Below are 19,894 nucleotides of genomic sequence, written 5' to 3' on the forward strand. Positions count from 1 at the left end.
TTTGATTGCTCTCGCCATCCGCATAGAACGACGGGTAGATCTTCGTCACCGGGCTCGTGGAAGAGAGCTCGCATCAACGGTGTTTCCCTGCTCCGCATCGCAACCATCTCCCTCCTCTGGCTCTGAGACTGAGCCCATGCAGCTGGGAGGGATTCGCATCTCGACTAAGGAGAGGGAACGGAGGATCACCAACCGCCTGTGCCTCTATTGCGGAGTTGCTGGACATTTTGTTAATTCATGTCCAGTAAAGCCAGAGCTCATCTGTAAGCGGAGGGCTACAGGTGAGCGCAACTACTCAAGTCTCTCCATCAAAATCCTGTACTATTTTTGTCGGTCCATCTACGCTGGACCGGTTCGGGTGCTACATGTAGTGCCTTGATAGACTCTGGGGCTGAGGGTTGTTTCATGGACGAAGCATGGGTTCGGAAACATGACATTCCTTTCAGAGAGTTAGAGAAGCCTACGCCCATGTTCGCCTTAGATGGTAGTCATCTTCCCAGTATCAGATTTGAGACACTACCTTTAACCCTCACAGTATCTGGTAACCACAGTGAGACTATTTCTTTTTTGATTTTCCGTTCACCGTTTACACCTGTTGTTTTGGGTCATCCCTGGCTAGTATGTCATAATCCTTCTATTAATTGGTCTAGTAATTCTATCCTATCCTGGAACGTTTCTTGTCATGTGAAGTGTTTAATGTCTGCCATCCCTCCCGTTTCTTCTGTCCCTACTTCTCAGGAGGAACCTGGCGATTTGACAGGAGTGCCGGAGGAATATCATGATCTGCGCACGGTCTTCAGTCGGTCCCGAGCCAACTCCCTTCCTCCTCACCGGTCGTATGATTGTAGTATTGATCTCCTTCCGGGGACCACTCCTCCTCGAGGTAGACTATACTCTCTGTCGGCTCCCGAACGTAAGGCTCTCGAGGATTATTTGTCTGTGTCTCTTGACGCCGGTACCATAGTGCCTTCTTCCTCTCCGGCCGGGGCGGGGTTCTTTTTGTTAAGAAGAAGGACGGTACTCTGCGCCCCTGCGTGATTATCGAGGGCTGAATGACATAACGGTTAAGAATCGTTATCCGCTTCCCCTTATGTCATCAGCCTTCGAGATTCTGCAGGGAGCCAGGTGCTTTACTAAGTTGGACCTTCGTAACGCTTACCATCTCGTGCGCATCAGAGAGGGGGACGAGTGGAAAACGGCGTTTAACACTCCGTTAGGCATTTTGAGTACCGGGTTCTGCCGTTCGGTCTCGCCAATGCGCCAGCTGTTTTTCAGGCATTAGTTAATGATGTTCTGAGAGACATGCTGAACATCTTTGTTTTTGTCTATCTTGACGATATCCTGATTTTTTCTCCGTCACTCGAGATTCATGTTCAGCACGTTCGACGTGTTCTACAGCGCCTTTTAGAGAATTGTCTCTACGTAAAGGCTGAGAAGTGCTCTTTTCATGTCTCCTCCGTTACTTTTCTCGGTTCCGTTATTTCCGCTGAAGGCATTCAGATGGATTCCGCTAAGGTCCAAGCTGTCAGTGATTGGCCCGCTCCAAGGTCACGTGTCGAGTTGCAGCGCTTTTTAGGTTTCGCTAATTTCTATCGGCGTTTCATTCGTAATTTCGGTCAAGTTGCTGCCCCTCTCACAGCTCTTACTTCTGTCAAGACGTGTTTTAAGTGGTCCGGTTCCGCCCAGGGAGCTTTTGATCTTCTAAAAGAACGCTTTACGTCCGCTTCCTATCCTCGTTACTCCTGACGTCACTAGACAATTCATTGTCGAGGTTGACGCTTCAGAGGTAGGCGTGGGAGCCATTCTATCCCAGCGCTTCCAGTCTGACGATAAGGTTCATCCTTGCGCTTATTTTTCTCATCGCCTGTCGCCATCTGAGCGCAACTATGATGTGGGTAACCGTGAACTGCTCGCCATCCGCTTAGCCCTAGGCGAATGGCGACAGTGGTTGGAGGGGGCGACCGTTCCTTTTGTCGTTTGGACAGACCATAAGAACCTTGAGTACATCCGTTCTGCCAAACGACTTAATGCCCGTCAAGCTCGTTGGGCGTTGTTTTTCGCTCGTTTCGAGTTTGTGATTTCTTACCGTCCGGGTAGCAAGAACACCAAGCCTGATGCCTTATCCCGTCTGTTTAGTTCTTCTGTGGCTTCTACTGATCCCGAGGGGATTCTTCCTTATGGGCGTGTTGTCGGGTTAACAGTCTGGGGAATTGAAAGACAGGTTAAGCAAGCACTCACGCACACTGCGTCGCGCGCGCTTGTCCTAGTAACCTCCTTTTCGTTCCTGTTTCCACTCGTCTGGCTGTTCTTCAGTGGGCTCACTCTGCCAAGTTAGCTGGTCATCCCGGTGTTCGAGGCACTCTTGCGTCTATTCGCCAGCGCTTTTGGTGGCCGACTCAGGAGCGTGACACGCGCCGTTTCGTGGCTGCTTGTTCGGACTGCGCGCAGACTAAGTCGGGTAACTCTCCTCCTGCCGGTCGTCTCAGACCGCTCCCCATTCCTTCTCGACCATGGTCTCACATCGCCTTAGACTTCATTACCGGTCTGCCTTTGTCTGCGGGGAAGACTGTGATTCTTACGGTTGTCGATAGGTTCTCTAAGGCGGCACATTTCATTCCCCTCGCTAAACTTCCTTCCGCTAAGGAGACGGCACAAATCATTATTGAGAATGTATTCAGAATTCATGGCCTCCCGTTAGACGCCGTTTCAGACAGAGGCCCGCAATTCACGTCACAGTTTTGGAGGGAGTTCTGTCGTTTGATTGGTGCGTCCGTCAGTCTCTCTTCCGGGTTTCATCCCCAGTCTAACGGTCAAGCAGAGAGGGCCAATCAGACGATTGGTCGCATACTACGCAGCCTTTCTTTCAGAAACCCTGCGTCTTGGGCAGAACAGCTCCCTGGGCAGAATACGCTCACAATTCGCTTCCTTCGTCTGCTACCGGGTTATCTCCGTTTCAGAGTAGTCTGGGTTACCAGCCTCCTCTGTTCTCATCCCAGCTTGCTGCTGGTGGGTGATTCTCTGATCCACCTCCACGTAGACGACACCATTCTGTATACTTCTGGCCCTTCTTTGGACACTGTGTTAATTAACCTCCAGACGAGCTTCAATGCCATACAACTCTCCTTCCGGGGCCTCCAACTGCTCTTAAACGCAAATAAAACTAAATGCATGCTATTCAACCGATCATTGCCCGCACCTGCCCGCCCATCCAGCATCACTACTCTGGACGGCTCTGACTTAGAATACGTGGATAACTACAAATACCTAGGTGTCTGGCTAGACTGTAAACTCTCCTTCCAGACTCACATTAAGTATCTCCAATCAAAAATGTAATCTAGAATCGGCTTCCTATTTCGCAACAAAGCTTCCTTCACTCATGCTGCCAAACATACCCTCGTAAAACTGACCATCCTACCGATCCTTGACTTCGTCATCTATAAAATAGCCTCCAACTTTCTACTCAGAAAACTGGATGTAGTCTATCACAGTGCCATCCGTTTTGCCACCAAAGCCCCATACACTACTCACCACTGCGACCTATACGCTCTAATTGGCTGGCCCTCGCTTCATACTCGTCGCCAAACCCACTGGCTACAGGTTATCTACAAGTCACTGCTAGGTAAAGCCCCGCCCTATCTCAGCTCGCTGGTCACCATAGCAGCACCCACTCGTAGCACACTCTCCAGCAGGTATATCTCACTGGTCACCCCCAAAGCCGATTCCTCCTTTGGTCGCCTTTCCTTCCAGTTCTCTGCTGCCACTGACTGGAACGAACTGCAAAAATCACTGAAGCTGGAGATTCCCATCTCCCTCACTAGCTTTAAGAACCAGCTGTCAGAGCAGCTCACAGATCACTGCACCTGTTCATAGCCCATCTGTATACAGCCCATCTATCTACCTCATCACCAAACTGTATTTATTTATTTTCTCCTTTTGCACCACAGTATCTCTACTTGCACATCCATCTTTTGCACATCTACCATTCCAGTGTTTAATTGCCATATTGTAATTACTTTGCCACCATGGCCTATTTATTGCCTTAACTCCCTTATTTGACCTAATTTGCACTCACTGTATATAGACTTTGTTTTCTTGTTTCTACTGTATTATTGACTGTATGTTTTGTTCATTCCACATGTAACTCTGTGTTGTTGAATGTGTCGAACTGCTATGCTTTATCTTGGCCAGGTCGCAGTTGCAAATGAGAACTTGTTCTCAACTAGCTTACCTGGTTAAATAAAGGTTAAATAGTTGTTTATTATTTTTAAATAAGTATAAATTTTAAACAGCAACTTCAGTAAAATAAAATAAAAACCCTTTACATTTTCTCCCTTACCCTAGTAGTTCATAACAGTTTTCTATCATGTGTAAAACCCAAAGTTTGAGTCTTAAACCACCACAAGTAGACCACCACAAGTAGACCACCACAAGTGATAATGTCACTAGGTGTATTTTTGTTTGCTGAGGATGTTGTGTATTGTGTATCCACAGGCTGGGTGGAGGGCATTCGGCTGTCAGACGGGGAGCGGGGCTGGTTCCCCAAAACCAACGTGGAGGAGATCACAAGTCGCAGTGCGCGTCTCCGCAACCTCAGAGAAAACATCCGCGTTAAGTGTGTCACACAGAAACTGGAAGAGGAGCTCTTTTAAGTGTCCTTTCCATCCTGCAGGTTTTCATTTACACTTGGAATGTACAATCAAACAGGGCAGCAACTCTCAACTCGTATCCATTAGACCCAGCTTTTATGCAACACCAGTTATACAATAGCTGAGCAGTTTTAGATTATCTGGATGTGGGAGTTTTATTTAGTCTGCAGGTGCTCATAAGGACATCATTTTTGGCATAGCTCGAGCATAAGCAATATTCTTAAGAAATATGGTTATCCAGCTGCATAGCAGTAATTTTCTTTCACTCATGCTTGCTATGACTGCATATACAGTACAACTACTGTAACACAACTATGGAAATACTGTATCAGAAACCAAGCATTTGTCTTTGCCCCCAAGCACTGTAATAGGAATAAACATAATTTCAGACATCACATTCAACAAAACATTAAGAACTACAGTGTTTGTGCATCTTCCCTGTCTTTTGACTTTCACTGCTAGTTACACCCTATTGACAATAAGAGTTGTTTACGCGTAGACAAAAATTAAGACAGTAGCACATTATATTATTGACCAACCACTACTACCATCTACATGCAGATGTTCACCATTCCAGTGACACATTAAATATTTTTAAAATATAGTTAAAAAAAAAAGTTGTTAGTGCTAATTTAAATGTTTGGTGTTGTGTATTTGTTTATGCTCCTATAGCTGGTTATTCTCTATGGAGATAATGATGTACATTTACATAGTGTAGATGCACTTGTTTAAATGAGTAATGGCTCATTTACTATTATGACTGTAATTTATGAGGGCCAGGGTCTGCCAAAAATATGCCATACCATTTTAACAAATCTTAGAACTTATAATACATGCGCTACTTGAGATTTCTGGTTCTGAACATAATACTTTAAATGTTTTACCCCTGAAATAAATGCACATACTATTCAGTGTTTTATAAGACCACTGCTGAAATTGTTTCATATAATAATATGTAGGTGAAGCCTGAATGTTTGTGACCATGACATAAAGTTTGAGTTACTTGTACTGTACATATAAGTATTGTACATAATAAGAACACAATTTGGGAAAGGTATCTAGTTACCTTTTATTGAGTCCGTACATTTCAAGAACAATCATAACAGAAAATATGGAAAAGGTCATGAACAGCACTAGATTTTTTATTTTGGTTCACAGAGATTCTATGAAAAATATTGTACAATCAGTTCATTAAAAATAAACTCCCTATTTAGCCTATTCATTGCTATCACAGTCACTAGTGAAGCAGAGTACAACAGACAGTAGTCTACAGCAGAAGAATGTTCACCAGAATCTCTTAATTTCATTGGACCAGACTGAATAATATATACATATACAGTGCCTTCAGAAAGTATTCACACCCTTGACTTTTTCCACATTTGGTTGTTACAGTCTGAATTTAAAATGGATTAAATGGAGATTTTGTTTCACTGGCCTACACACAATACCCCATAATGACAAAGTGGAATTATGTTTTATAAAATTTTGAAAATTAATTAAAAATGAAGAGCTGAAATGTCTTGAGTCAATAAGGATTCCATGACTTTGTTATGGCAAGCCTAAATAAGTTCAGGAGTGAACATTTGCTTAACAGGTCAAATAAGTTGTATGGACTCACTTTGTGTGCAATAATAGTGTTTAATATGATTTTTAAATGACTACCTCATCTCTGTACCCCACACATACAATTATCTGTAAGGTCCCTCAGACGAGCAGTGAATTTAAAACACAGATTCAAACACAAAGACAAGGGAGGTTTTTCAATGCCTCGCAAAGAAGTCCACCTATTAATAGATGTAAAAAAAAGCAGACATTGAATATCCTTTTCAGCATGGTGAAGTTATTAACCCTCTAGAGAGTTAAGAGACTCTAAGCCCTGTCTAGGCTGGGGTAAGGGGGGTTCTACTAAGCTAACTTATGGAATTTTTTAAAGATGGTCATACCAAGGATCATTACAGTATTTGATTTAGAATTTTAAGACCCCTTAAAGGTATAAAAAAATATATACAAAAATTATTAGATGACACATTGAATTTGTTGTTACTGTTATTAGCCCATAGAAACGCATTGAATAACAGATTCATTACATGGAACAGATAGTAAAACAAATATATAAAAAGGAAGTTTGTTCTTTAAGTGTCTGCCCTATATCTGAGAGATATAAGAAAGCTCAGGAAACAATTGGTACCGGGGACCTTCAGAGGAGTCTTGTGAGGCTTGTGGGCGTCCTACAGAGGGGTCATATTAGTGTGCAGACAGAAGTTGGCAGAAGAGGCTTTACCGACTTCAGACGAGACCTGTGAAGCTTGTGCAGATCTTAGAGCCATACAGAGAACATCAGCGTGAGAGTCTCATCTTTCATAATAGTTTGTAGGCCTAACCTTTCGGACGCTTTAGACCTTTTCTCGAGAAGACAGATTTTCCGGATGTCTTATGGTCTGACAAACACCGCTCTAGCTCTGCCACCTTTTACCGCATATGCGGAAGGGCTATATTGGCAGATACAGTGGATTGAGACAAAGCCCTAGCTTAAACAGACGGATTTTGAAATACATTTTTTATTGTTAATTTGATTTCCACAGGGCCATGTAAATTGTAGGAGAAGGGTTAATTACACTTTGGATGATATATCAATACAAAGATACAGGCGTCCTTCCTAAGTCAATCAATCAAATGTATTTATAAAGCCCTTCTTACATAAGTTGATGTCAAAGTGCTGGACAGAAACCCAGCCTAAAACCCCAAACAGCAAGTAATGCAGGTGTAGAAGTCAGTTGCCAGAGAGGAAGGAAACCACACAGGGATTTCAGCATGAGGCCAATTGTGACTTTAAAACAGTTAGAGTTTAATGGCTGTGATGGGAGAAAACTGAGAAAGGATCAACAACATTGTAGTTACTCCACAATAATAACCTAAATGACAGAGTGAAAATAAAGAAGCCTGTACAGAATAAAAATATTTTTGCAACAAGGCACTAAAGTAAAACTGCGAAACATTTGGCAAAGAAATACATTTTATGTCCTGAATCCAAAGTGTTATATTTGGGCCAAATTCAACACATCACTAAGTACCACTCTTCATATTTTCAAGCATGGTGGTGGCTGCATCATGTTATTGAGTGTGCTTGTCATCGGCAAGGACTAGGGAGTTGTTTAGGATAAAAAATAAATGGAATAGAGCTAAGCACAGGCAAAATCATAGAGGAAAACCTGGTTCAGTCTGCTTTCCAACAAACACTGGGAGACAAATTCACCTTTCAGCAGGACAATAACCTAAAAGATAAGGTCAAATATACACTGGAGTTGCTTACCAAGATGACATTGAATGTTCCTTAGTGGCCTAGTTACAATTTTGACTAATTGGCTTGAAAATCTATGGCAATACTTGAAAATGGCTGTCTAGCAATGATCAACAACTACTTTGACAGAGCTTAAATTAAAATAAAATAAAATAATACAATCAATGTGTCGAAACGCTTAGAGACTTACCCAGAGAGACTCACAGCTGTAATAGCTGCCTAAGGTGATTCCAACATGTATTGACTCAGGGGTGTGAATGCTTATGCTTATGTGAATGCTTATGTAAATTAGATATTTCTGTATTTCATTTCCAGTAAATTTGCAAACATTTCGAAAAACATGTTTTCACACAATTATGAGCTATTTTATGTAGATTGGTGAGAAAAAAATATAAGTTTAATCAACTTTGAATTCAGGCTTTAACACAACAAAATGTGGAATAAGTCAAGGGGAATGAATACTTTCTACAAATAGTGTCTATTAATGAAAAGAGGCATGAGTCTTCTATATTGTGAGGCCATTGGTCAGTTAGTCTCATTAATGTGCAATTATCATTTGTTCCTGGGACTCCTTTCTGCTCCTTTGTTTTTTTGGTATGAGAGGTGGAGCCGGGTGGTTTGAGGTAGCTTGGAGTTTTTTTTCCGGCTATTGAGAAAAGAAATAAACACTACTGAGTTGTTCTGCAACTACTTTTTGGGACTTGTCTCTCATTTTCTTTTTTTTCTGTAAAAAACGTTCAAGACAAAATAACTTATTTTTAACATCCTGCATCTTCACAAAATAGATGTACATGTATGGCTCAATTGGAATCAATGGAAACAGGCAAAAGGCTAGCCACACAGTTTTCCCGATCCGTTTGTTTTGTTCCATCTTTTCCCTTTTTAACGGGACTGTAATGGTACTTTACCTGTTGTAGCTGGAAGATCCAGTTCTGATATTCTTCAGGACAGGTGCAAGATACCTGCAGCGGCTCAATCAGTTCACCTGAGCCACACAATTTACAATAGAAGTACAGTGTTTTTCACCAATACATACAGCAACACCTGACACAGTGGAATTGAAACATATCTCTTTGCAGTTTGGAGGGTCAATTTACAGTCAATTTCCCTCATTATATAAACAGTTAGAGCAGAATGACATTATGTCTGTTTTGTATTTAACCTGCTAACTCGAACTCCAGCCTCCCAGGTAATGCTGACCTCTCCACGGCTGTGATGCTTTTCCGAGGCAATCTACCCTAAAGTGTTATGAAATACAGGTTGAAGTGCCATTTATCTTGAATTGAGAAAGGTTAGTATTGGATCACCTCTATATTTTACAACATCTTCTAAACTGTACATCATAGTATATCACACCAACATCTACTCTATAGCGACAATTGGCAAACTTGGTAAGGTCACCAGGTTCCTATTGTAGCAGTTCCAGTGAAATTGTTTCCTAGAGAACATAATTTGACTGTACCTCATATATGACACTGAGGCTCTTGTTATCCACAGAGAGCAGGAGGACATCTTGAGGGAAGAGTACTAGAAGTTGCTGATGGAGTCCCTGCAAGAATGTTTTAACATTATCACACTGTTCATTTGATCTGAAGTCCACTATTATAATTATCATTAGCATTCTAATATTAGCATAATCAAGTATTATTATTAGGCCTATGATCATTATTGGTTGATTAGCATATTTATTAGCATTAGCATTATTTCAATTTTTTTATGTAGCAGATACTAGTGATGAAGTATTGTCTGAGTATTTGATTCCTTTGCATGGCATGTATAGCATGTGTTGAATCTGTTTTAGAACATACCTGTGTGTTTACCTAATTCTGGAAATATGTCATTAATTATTTACCTGGGATTTTATGATCTGTTATTTGATTGACCAATGCATTACTTGTATTGTAATAGCTTTATTGAAACAGGAAGTGACAGACAGTTTCTGAGTTTTGGCTAATGGTATTCAATTGGGTCTGCCTAAATAGTAATCTGTCTCCGTCCACTCTTTGTTGCTTAAAGGAGGTCATCCATCCAACTGTATGCGGCCCCTAAAGTTACACTGGTGGCAGCAGTGGTGCTATTTTTGATGGAATTGTGATTTTTGTTCTATCTCTGGACATTGTGGATAGCTAGATTCACCTACCTAGCTATTGAGATCTTTAGCAGATGTTGATCTTTTTGTTGGAGATAAGAGGGATTTCAGATTTTTGGGGTAATTTTGCCACCATTTCCATCCACATAGTTTTGCCTTTTTCATTCCAGTACAACATGCATGCCTATTTGAATCGTTTAGCATGTCTAACATGACAGCTATCAAGCTATCAAGACCACTTAAAATGGACTTTAGAGTACTGGTGAGTACATAAGTTACAGTGCGGGTTGTGTACCTGTCTCTGTGTGTTGATGATGTGGACCATGGATATGTATACAGGCTGGCCCATGTGCTGGATGGGGGCCCCTTCCCACTGCTGAATTGGGGCTTGCAGTAAATACGTTTTCAGTTCCTCTTTCTTCCAGATCTCATCGCAGGGTACCTACAGTAAGTGACAACAGAAACGTAGCTTCATATTTGGAGAGTTTCGCCATAATTATTTGCAGCAAATGTCCTTTTATGATGATGCATTTAGCTCATTAGTGTAATATATAGTTGAAGTCGGAAGTTTACATACACCTTAGCCAAATACATTTAAACTGAGTTTTTCCACAATTCCTGACATGTAATCCTTGTAAAAATTCCCTGTTAGGATCACCACTTTATAGTAACCGAAAGGTTGCAAGATCGAATCCCCGAGCTGACATGGTAAAAATCTGTTGTTCTGCCCCTGAACAAGGCAGTTAACCAACAGTTCCTAGGCCGTCATTGAAAATAAGAATTTGACAGAATGCGTCTCCTTCCTGAGCGGTATGACAGCTGCGTGGTCCCATGGTATTTATACTTGTGTACAGATGAGGGGTATCTTCAGGCGTTTGGAAATTGCTCCCAAGGATGAACCAGAATGTGGAGGTCTTGGCTGATTTATTTGGATTTTCCCATGATGTCAAGCTACGTTTGAAGTTAGGCCTTGAAATACATCCACAGGTACACCTCCAATTGACTCAAATGATGTCAATTAGCCTATTAGAAACTTCTAAAGCCATGACATAATTTTCTGGAATTTTCCAAGCTGTTTAAAGACACAGTTAACTTAGTGTATGGAAACTTCTGACCCACTGGAATTGTGATACAGTGAATTATAAGTGAAATAATCTGTCTGTAAACAATTGTTGGAAAAATGACTTGTGTCATGCACAAAGTAGATGTCCTAACCGACTTGCCAAAACTATAGTTTGTTTTAACAAGAAATTTGTGGAGTGGTTGAAAAATGATTTTTAATGACTCCAACCTAAGTGTATGTAAACTTCCGATTTCAACTGTATGTAATATGTGCTATTCATATGTGCTATTAGATGTTCAAGTTGTGATCAAGCAAAGTGAACCTCACAATTGTTCAGACAGTTTAACATTTTGCAATGACATCTGTTTAGGATCTGTCATTTACTATATACGGGTGTGGTTCTTATGTTGATTGAATTACCAGGTAAGACAGTGCACAGTGGGAGGGGCTTAGCAGTTGGCTCATGGATTTGTATTTCCTCTCCTCCATGTGGTGTATCCATTTGTTCATCTCTGCTGCACTGGCACAGGTGAATACTTTGGAGTCCACCATTGGACCTCGAATGGGGAGGGAGATGGTAGCCGTGTTACAATACAATAATTAAACCATTTACTGTTGGCTTTGCATCATACCTATGACCGTAGCACAGCCATGATAAACCACAATAAATCATATACCCTTGTCTATTTATGCTTTAATGAACTCTCTGCACAATCATAATAGAACTCACCACTGATCTGGAACATGGTTTGCGAGTTGGAGGCTAGTGAAGTGGCTTGGAAAGACAGTCCAGAGAGAGGCAGCATGCCCTGAAAAAGAAGAAGCAACACATTGACTAGCTGGCCTTAGGTGAACACATTTTACATTCAAGTTAAATGTTCAACATGCATCTGCACAGTGTCGTTACAGTATTTCCCCATTTGTAACGGAACCAACCTCATAGATAAAATCATGGTGAGAGTGGTCCAGAGATAGGATCAACAAGTGGAAGGAGAACAGCACCAGATAGTGTTCACGTGTCTCCTATAGGAATATAAACAAACACATGAACAGAACATCAATATAGCAGTACTAGAGTCAGGACATAGACAGTGAGTGATGATTGATCTCTACAGTCTATCTGAGCATGGTGTAGTGAGATGTTACCTGTGTGTAGCTGTTGTGGAGAGACACCAGGGAGGAGTGTACTATCTCTCCATACATGTGTGTAGGTTGGCCCTCCCAGTCACGGATGGGCTGGTTGTAGATTCTGTGGTGTAGCTCCTCTCTGCTCCTGCCCCATAGCACAACCTAGGGGAATAGAATAGAATACTTCATTTGAAATTAGATGTTGTGAGGAGTTTACATTAGTATACATGAGTATCCCTTTATCATTAATGTGATATAACAACTTTGACATAAAATAGTATGTTGATGCACCATTGACACCATGCATTCACACTTGCAGGTGCCAATATGTGCACTCGAAGGGTGTGACACACTGTTGTTTCCTGTGTGATAAGTGCATGGCAGAACCTTTTCAATTTCTGTATCTTAGTGTCATATTCATACAGAGGGCCACTCTCGCTCTCTCTCTCTCTCTCTCACACACACACACACACACACACACACACACACACACACACACACACACACACACACACACACACACACACACACACACACACACACACACACACACACACACACACACACACACACACACACACACACACACACACACACACACACACTTTCATCCTCCACTGACCTCCTGGTTGAGGTGTCTCACTGAAGGGTAGCGAGAGGGTGGACCATCGTTTCCATTCCTCACGGAGAGCTGAAGCCTGCTCTCTCCTAGACTCCATATCCTGAAACATTAATAATATCCATGCCTTCGGAAAGTATTCAGACCCCTTGACTTTTTCCACATTTTGTTACGATGCAGCCTTATTCGAAAATTGATTAAGTCGTATTTTCCCCTCATCAATCTACACACAATACCCCATAATAACAAAGCAAAAACAGGTTTTATTAGAAATGTTTGCAAAAAAAAACATAAATATTACATTTACATAAGTATTCAGACCCTTTACTCAGTACTTTGTTGAAGCACCTTTGGCAGCGATTACAGCATCGAGTCCTCTTGCGTATGACGCTACAAGCTTGGCACACCCGTGGATCTCTCTGTACTTTGCTCTGTTCTTCTGTGCCTCGATCCTGACTAGTCTCCCAGTCCCTGCCATTGAAAAACATCCTCACAGCATGATGCTGCCCCACCATGCTTCCCCGTAGGGATGGTGCCAGGTTTTCTCCAGACGTGACGCTTGACATTCAGGCCAAAGAGTTCAATCTTGGTTTCATCAGACCAGAGAATGTTGTTTCTCATGGTCTGAGAGTCTTAAGGTGCCTTTCGGCAAACTCCAATCAGGCTGTCATGTGGATTCTGTCTGGTCACTCTAACATAAAGGCCTGATTGGTGGAGTGCTGCAGAGATGATTGTCCTTCTGGAGGTTTTTCCCATCTCCACAGAAGAACTCTGGAGCTCTGTCAGAGTGACCATCGGGTTCTTGATCACCTCCCTGACCAAGGTGCTTCTACCCCCGATTGCTCAGTTTGGCTGGGCGGACAGCTGTAGGAAGAATCTTGGTTGTTTCAAAATTCTTCCATTTAAAAATGGGGACCTTCAATGTTGCTGATATTTTTTGGTGCCCTTCCCACATCTGTGCCTCGACACAACACAATCCAGTCTCAGAGCTCTACGGACAATTCCTTCGACCTAATGACTTGGATTTTGCTCTGACATGAACTATCAACTGTGGAACTTTATATATACAGTTGTGTGCCTTTCCAAATCATGTCCAATCAATTGAATTTACCACAGGTGGACTCAAATCAAGTTGTAGAAACATCTCAAGGATGATCAATGGAAACAGGATGCACCTGAGCTCAATTTCTAGTCTCATAGTAAAGGGTCTGAATACTTACGTAAATAAGGTATTTCTGATTTTATTTTTTTATTTATACATTTGATCAAATGTTTTTTTTTACTGTTTTCGCTTAGTCATTATGGGGTATTGTGTGTAGATTGCTAAGGATTTTTTTAAAGTCCATTTTAGAATAAGGCTGTAATGTAACAAAATGTGGAAAAGGTCAAGGGGTCTGAATACTTTCTGATGGCACTGTATATCAGCAGTAACATTAACCACAAAACCTTCTCACAAAGATGTTTATATCTCCCATTTATCCCACACTACTGTAACATCTCATAGAACTGTAGACCAATTTGCCCACCTCATTTACAAGCCAGCCATGTTGCCTGAGCCCCCTTCACCCAACAGTGTCCAGACATAAGCAGATTAAAGTGTGGAGCAGACACCCACCATCTGACCCCCTCACATAAAGACTTGTTGCCCACATACACCCATTTATCTGGTAGTAATACAGTAGCTACATACCCCTAAACCATTCCCTATGTGTGTCAACAGTTCTGTCACCTCTGTGTTTGTGCTTGAGTGTCTGTCTCTGTGTGTGCATGTGTCCCTTTGTGTGTGTGTATGCACTGTTTGAATGCAGTGTGTGTGAACCTATTCATGCTTGTGTGTGTGTGTGTGTGTGTGTGTGTGTGTGTGTGTGTGTGTGTGTGTGTGTGTGTGTGTGTGTGTGTGTGTGTGTGTGTGTGTGTGTGTGTGTGTGTGTGTGTGTGTGTGTGTGTGTGTGTGTGTGTGTGTGTGTGTGTGTGTGTGTGTGTGTGTGTGTGTGTGTGTGTGTGTGTATATATATATATATACATACATACATTCATAAGTGCGTCAATGTGTGTGCGCGGACAAGCATCCTCGCGCGTGTGCACAGTATGTGTTGCTTGTGGCTGATCCCTTGTCTTCTCACAGTTTGGGCACGTGAAGTCTGTGAGCTGCTATTGTGATTAGCTTCTCGTTTCCCCCACTCCCCACATGACGGGATTTAGAGGCCTGGCCAGTGTTAGACCAGACTGGACAGGAGGGAGAGACGAGCGGTAGCATTGTCTGCTAATTAGGGAGACAATATCACCGGCCGCTCATGTCCTAATCACATCAGTGCCGCTTCAGTGAGGATCAGTATGTTTATGTCTAACGTTTATGTCTCCAAACTAGCGTTCTGACTCTGTATGTGCTTTTGTGTGTAAATGAAAATGACACAGATGCATTATGTTTCATTGGTCAATAAAATATTGCCTCAAACTTTCTTACAAAGCCAAGAGGCTCAGTATTTTACTGCTTGTTTTATCTAGATTCAGAGAAGTTGATATTGTGAAGCGTATCTATTCGGTTGTGACCATGCTTGATAGTCTTAGATGCTGTCATGTGTCATCAACATATTTAAACTCTCCACAGTCATTACATTTACATCATTTAGCAGATGTTCTTATCCAGAGAGACTTACAGGAGCAACTGGGTTAAGTGGCTTGCTCAAGGGCACATGGACAGATTGTTCACTTAGTCATCTCAGGGATTCAAACCCAGCGACCTTTCTGTTACTGGCCCAACACTCTTAACCTCTCTTTACCGCTAGGCTACCTGCCGTTTATGTTTCTGAATCAAATTCAAATGGGATTGTGAGGATGTAAAAAGCCGAATGGCAGTCTATCAAACTCAAACAGACCACTCCCATGAGGGATTGATAGGGTTCATGTTCTTCTGTTAACAAAATAAGACTCACCCTGAGTTGTCAATCTCCAGGAGCTCGATCTCGTCAGGGCCCACATCGTCAATCCCGGAATGCGCTCCTCTCTGAGTCACACTACAGCATCCCATGACCAGGTAGCACTCTCCTCTCTCAGCCTAGTCCAGTCCAGCGAGACACAGAACTCTTTCCTTCACCCTCAGTTCCTAGTACACTAACTATACTGTACCATCTGTCTCCGTCTGCATTCATCCCCACAGCTAAGACCAGACGGAGGATATGTAGAGAGAGGGAGGCGGGGGGGGGGAAAGAGGACCGGCACAGTGCAGAGGGAAGGGAGGGCTATGTCGCTTAACTTCTCAGTTCTCAATTTCTTCTAAAACACAATATCACTATCCCTGAAATATCAAGAAAAAGGTGGCAAAGCTTCTGAGATGAGTTGAGTCAAGAAGCAAAAAGCTGTGAGCAGCGTCACACTGCACTCACTCTTCCTTCCTGTCAGTTTGCACGCAGAGAGCCATGCAACTTCCTCAGTGGCCTTTTCACTTTGACGGTGTCACAGAGCAAGTTTGAGTTCTTCCGAAGCCTGTCTGCTTTCCCTTTGGAGAAACATGCAGATGAAGCAATTGATGGCAGAGCCATTGAGAAACAAGAGACGCTGTTGACCATTGTTGAAATAATCCTCCTGTTTACATGTGCAGTGCTTAATAAGTACAGAGGCATGATAATTATGTGTTTCACAGCTGAAAGACAAGGGCTGCAGTCATAACAACAAGCCACGGCTTCAACACAGTTGTGCGGTGTGTTGTGTTGTAGTTGTTGTTTGTACAGTTGGATTGGTGTGGGCACTGTTGGATTGGTGTGGGCAATTTCACAATAACAGAGTGATGCTGCGACACAGATTTTCCACTTTAAAAAGTCTATGGACACCCCTTCAAATTAGTGGATTCGTCCATTTCAGCCACACCCATTACTGCAGGCTCAGTGACTTTCAACGTGGCACCATCATAGGATGCCACCTTCCAACAAGCCAGTTTGTCAAATTTCTAGAGCTGCTAGAGCTGCCCCGGTCAACTGTAAGTGCTGTGAAGTGGAAACGTCTAGGAGCAACAGCTCAACCGCGAAGTGGTAGGCCACACAAGCTCACAGAACGGGACCACCGAGTACTGAAGTGCGTAGCTTGTGAAAATTGTCTGTCTTCGGTTGCAACACTCACTACCGAGTTCCAAAATGCCTCTGGAAGCAACGTCAGCACAGTAACTGTTCGTCAGGAGCTTCATGAAATGGGTTTCCATGGCCGAGCAGCCGCATACAAGCCTAAGATCACAATGCCAAGCGTCAGCAGGAGTGGTGTAAAGCTCGCCTCCATTGGACGCTGAAGCAGTGGAAACGCATTCTCTGGCGTGTTGAATCACGCTACAGCATCAGGCCATCCGACGGACAAATCTGGGTTTGGTAGATGCCAGGAGAAAACAACCTGCCTAAAGTTTGGTGGAGTAGGAATAATGGTCTGGGGCTGTTTTTCATGGTTCGGACTTGGCCCCTTAGTTCCAATGAAGGGAAATATTAACGCTACAGCATACAATGACATTCTAGATTTGTGAAAACAGTTTGGGGAGGGTTCTTTCCTGTTTCAGCATGACAATGCCTCCATGCACAAGGCGAGGGCCATACAGAAATGGTTTGTTGAGATTGGTGTGGAAGAACTTGACTGTCCTGCTTACAGAGCCCTGGCCTCAAACCCATCGAACACCTTTGGGATGAATTAGAACATCGACTGCGAGCCAGGCCCAGGCCTAATCGCCCAACATCAGTGCCCCAACTCACTAATGTTATTTTGGCTGGATGGAAGTAAGTCCCCACAGCAATGTTCCAACATGTAGTAGAAAGCCTTCAAGAAGACTGGAGACTGTTAAAGCAGCACAGGGGGGACCAACTCCATAATGCAAATGATTTTGGAATGAGATGTTCGATGAGCAGGTGTCCACATACTTTGGGTCATGTAGTGAATGTCAAACAATATCCAATGTTTGCAAAGTTAAACAAAACTCAAACTCAAATCAAATAAAACGTTATTTGTCACATGTGCTAAATACAACCTGTGTAGACCTTACAGTGTTAAGAAAAAAATTAAATATGTTTTAAGTAAAAAATGTAAAATAGAAAATAAAAGTAACAAATAATTAAACAGCAGCAGTAAAATAACAAGCAAGGCTATATACAGGGGGTACCGGTACAGAGTCAATGTGCGAGGGCACCGGTTATTTGAGGTAATATGTACATGTAGTTAGAATTAAAGTGACTATGCAGAGATTATAAACAGAGAGTAGCAGCAGCGTAAAAGAGGGGTCTGGGTAGCCCTTTGATAAGCTGTTCAGGAGTCTTATGGCTTGGAGGTAGAAGCTGTTAAGAAGCCTTTTGGACCTCGACTTGGCGCTCCAGTACTGCTTGCTGTGCGGTAGCAGAGAGAACAGTTTATGACTAGGGTGGCTGGCAAAGGCCGCGGCTTTTGTGGAGCGATGGGTAACGATGCTTCGTGGGTGACTGTTGTTGATGTGTGCAGAAGGTCCCTGGTTCGCGCCCGGGTATGGGCGAGGGGACGGTTTAAAATTATTCTGTTACACGAGGGTTAACACGTTTAAATATTTTACTCACATTGGACACGGAGAAGGAGAGCTCACAGGCTTTGTTAGCGGGCCGTGTCAGTGGCACTGTATTGTCCTCAAAGCGAGCAAAGGAGTTGTTTAATTTATCTGAGAGCAAGACGTCGTTGTCTATGACGGGGCTGGTTTTCTTTTTGTAATCTGTGATTGACTGCCACATACGTCTCGTGTTTGAGCCGTTGAATTGCGACTCTATTTTGTTTCTATACCGACTCTTTGCTTGTTTGATTGCCATGCGGAGGGAATAGCTGCACTGTTTGTATTCGGTCATGTTTCCAATCGCCTTGCCATGATTAAAAGCGATGGTTCGTGCTTTCAGTTTTTGCGCAAATGCTAGTTAGGAAATGTTTTAGCGTATACATCAATGTTGTTGTCTGAGGCTATCCGGAACATATCCCAGTCCACGTGATCGAAGCAATCCTGAAGCATGGAATCGGATTGGTCAGACCAGTGTTGAATAGACCTGAGCACGGGCGTTTCCTGTTTTAGTTTCTGTCTATAGGCTGGGAGCAACAAAATGGAGTCATGGTCAGATTTGCAGAAGGCTGGGCAGGGGAAGGCTTTGTATGCATTGCAGAAGTTAGAGTAGCAATATTCCAGAATGCTAGCAGCCTGTATCTCGCATTCGAAATGCTGATACTTTAGGAAGTCTAGCTCTTAAGGTTAGCTTTGTTAAAATCCCTTGCTACAATAAATTCAGCCTCAGGATGTATGGTTTCAAGTTTACATAGAGTCCAGTGAAGTTCTTTCAGGGCCGACGAGGTATCTGCTTGGGGGGGATATACACGGCTGTGACTATAATCGAATAGAATTCTCTTGGAAATAATGTGGTTGGCATTTGATTGTAAGGAATTCTAAGTCAGGTGAACAAAAGGACTTAAGTTCCTGTATGTTGTTGTGATTACACCATGAGTCGTTAATCATAAGACATACACCCCCGCCCTTCTTCTTACCAGAGAGATGTTTGTTTCTGTCGGAGTGACGCATGAAGAAACCGGGTGGCTGTACCGACTCTGACAACATATTTCGAGTGAGCCATGTTTCCGTGAAACAGAGAATGTTACAATCTCTGATGTCTCTCTGGAAGGCAACTCGTGCCCTAATTTTGTCCACTTTGTTATCTAGAGATTGGACATTGGTGAGTAATATGCTCGGGAGCGGTGGATGGTGTGCTCGCCTTCTGAGTCTGACCAGTAGGCCACTCCGTCTGCCTCTCCTGCGGCGACCTCGTTGTTTTGGGTTGACCTCTGGGATAAGATCCCATGTTCAGGGTGGAGGACCGAACAAAGGATCCGCTTCGGGAAATACATATTCCAGGTCGTAATGTTGGTAAGTTGTCATTGCTTTTATATCCAATAGTTCTTCCCGGCTGTATGTAATAACACTTGAGATTTCCTGGGCTAACAATGTAAAAAATAATACATAAACTAATACATAGAAAAACAAATAGTTTTTTGAGGGCCTGAAGCGAGGCGACCATCTCTGTCGGCG

At 42.8% G+C, this 19,894-nt stretch overlaps 2 protein-coding genes across 8 annotated transcripts in view; one reads left to right on the forward strand and one right to left on the reverse strand.

The window, feature by feature from the left end:
- arhgef19 (Rho guanine nucleotide exchange factor (GEF) 19) overlaps positions 1–5,737 on the forward strand; it is a 44,963-nt gene extending 39,226 nt beyond the window's left edge. For all 6 annotated transcript variants that reach the window (XM_046365505.1, XM_046365501.1, XM_046365506.1 and 3 more), the window contains one exon: positions 4,492–5,737. In XM_046365505.1, coding sequence (XP_046221461.1) covers positions 4,492–4,649 — 158 coding nt within the window. In that variant the 3' untranslated portion in view covers positions 4,650–5,737. The remainder of the gene's footprint in view (positions 1–4,491) is intronic.
- A 2,430-nt stretch (positions 5,738–8,167) lies between these two features.
- On the reverse strand, positions 8,168–16,201 carry LOC124045827 (probable pleckstrin homology domain-containing family N member 1). 2 transcript variants are annotated; one of them, XM_046365509.1, is made up of 11 exons: positions 15,777–16,201; positions 12,847–12,946; positions 12,243–12,386; positions 12,033–12,119; positions 11,827–11,905; positions 11,517–11,653; positions 10,329–10,475; positions 9,407–9,493; positions 9,107–9,182; positions 8,853–8,929; positions 8,168–8,668 (listed from the first exon to the last, which is right to left on the reverse strand). In XM_046365509.1, exons 1-11 carry the CDS (start codon positions 15,869–15,871, stop codon positions 8,591–8,593), a joined length of 1,107 nt encoding a protein of 368 aa, XP_046221465.1. In that variant the 5' UTR covers positions 15,872–16,201; the 3' UTR covers positions 8,168–8,590. The 2 variants fall into 2 exon arrangements, with proteins under 2 accessions (XP_046221465.1, XP_046221464.1); XM_046365508.1 differs by having other exon boundaries at positions 8,168–8,590; positions 15,777–16,200.
- Positions 16,202–19,894: the final 3,693 nt, after the last annotated feature.

The sequence above is a fragment of the Oncorhynchus gorbuscha genome, linkage group LG10, assembly GCF_021184085.1.
Source record: "Oncorhynchus gorbuscha isolate QuinsamMale2020 ecotype Even-year linkage group LG10, OgorEven_v1.0, whole genome shotgun sequence".
In the NCBI taxonomy this organism is placed as follows: domain Eukaryota; kingdom Metazoa; phylum Chordata; class Actinopteri; order Salmoniformes; family Salmonidae; genus Oncorhynchus; species Oncorhynchus gorbuscha.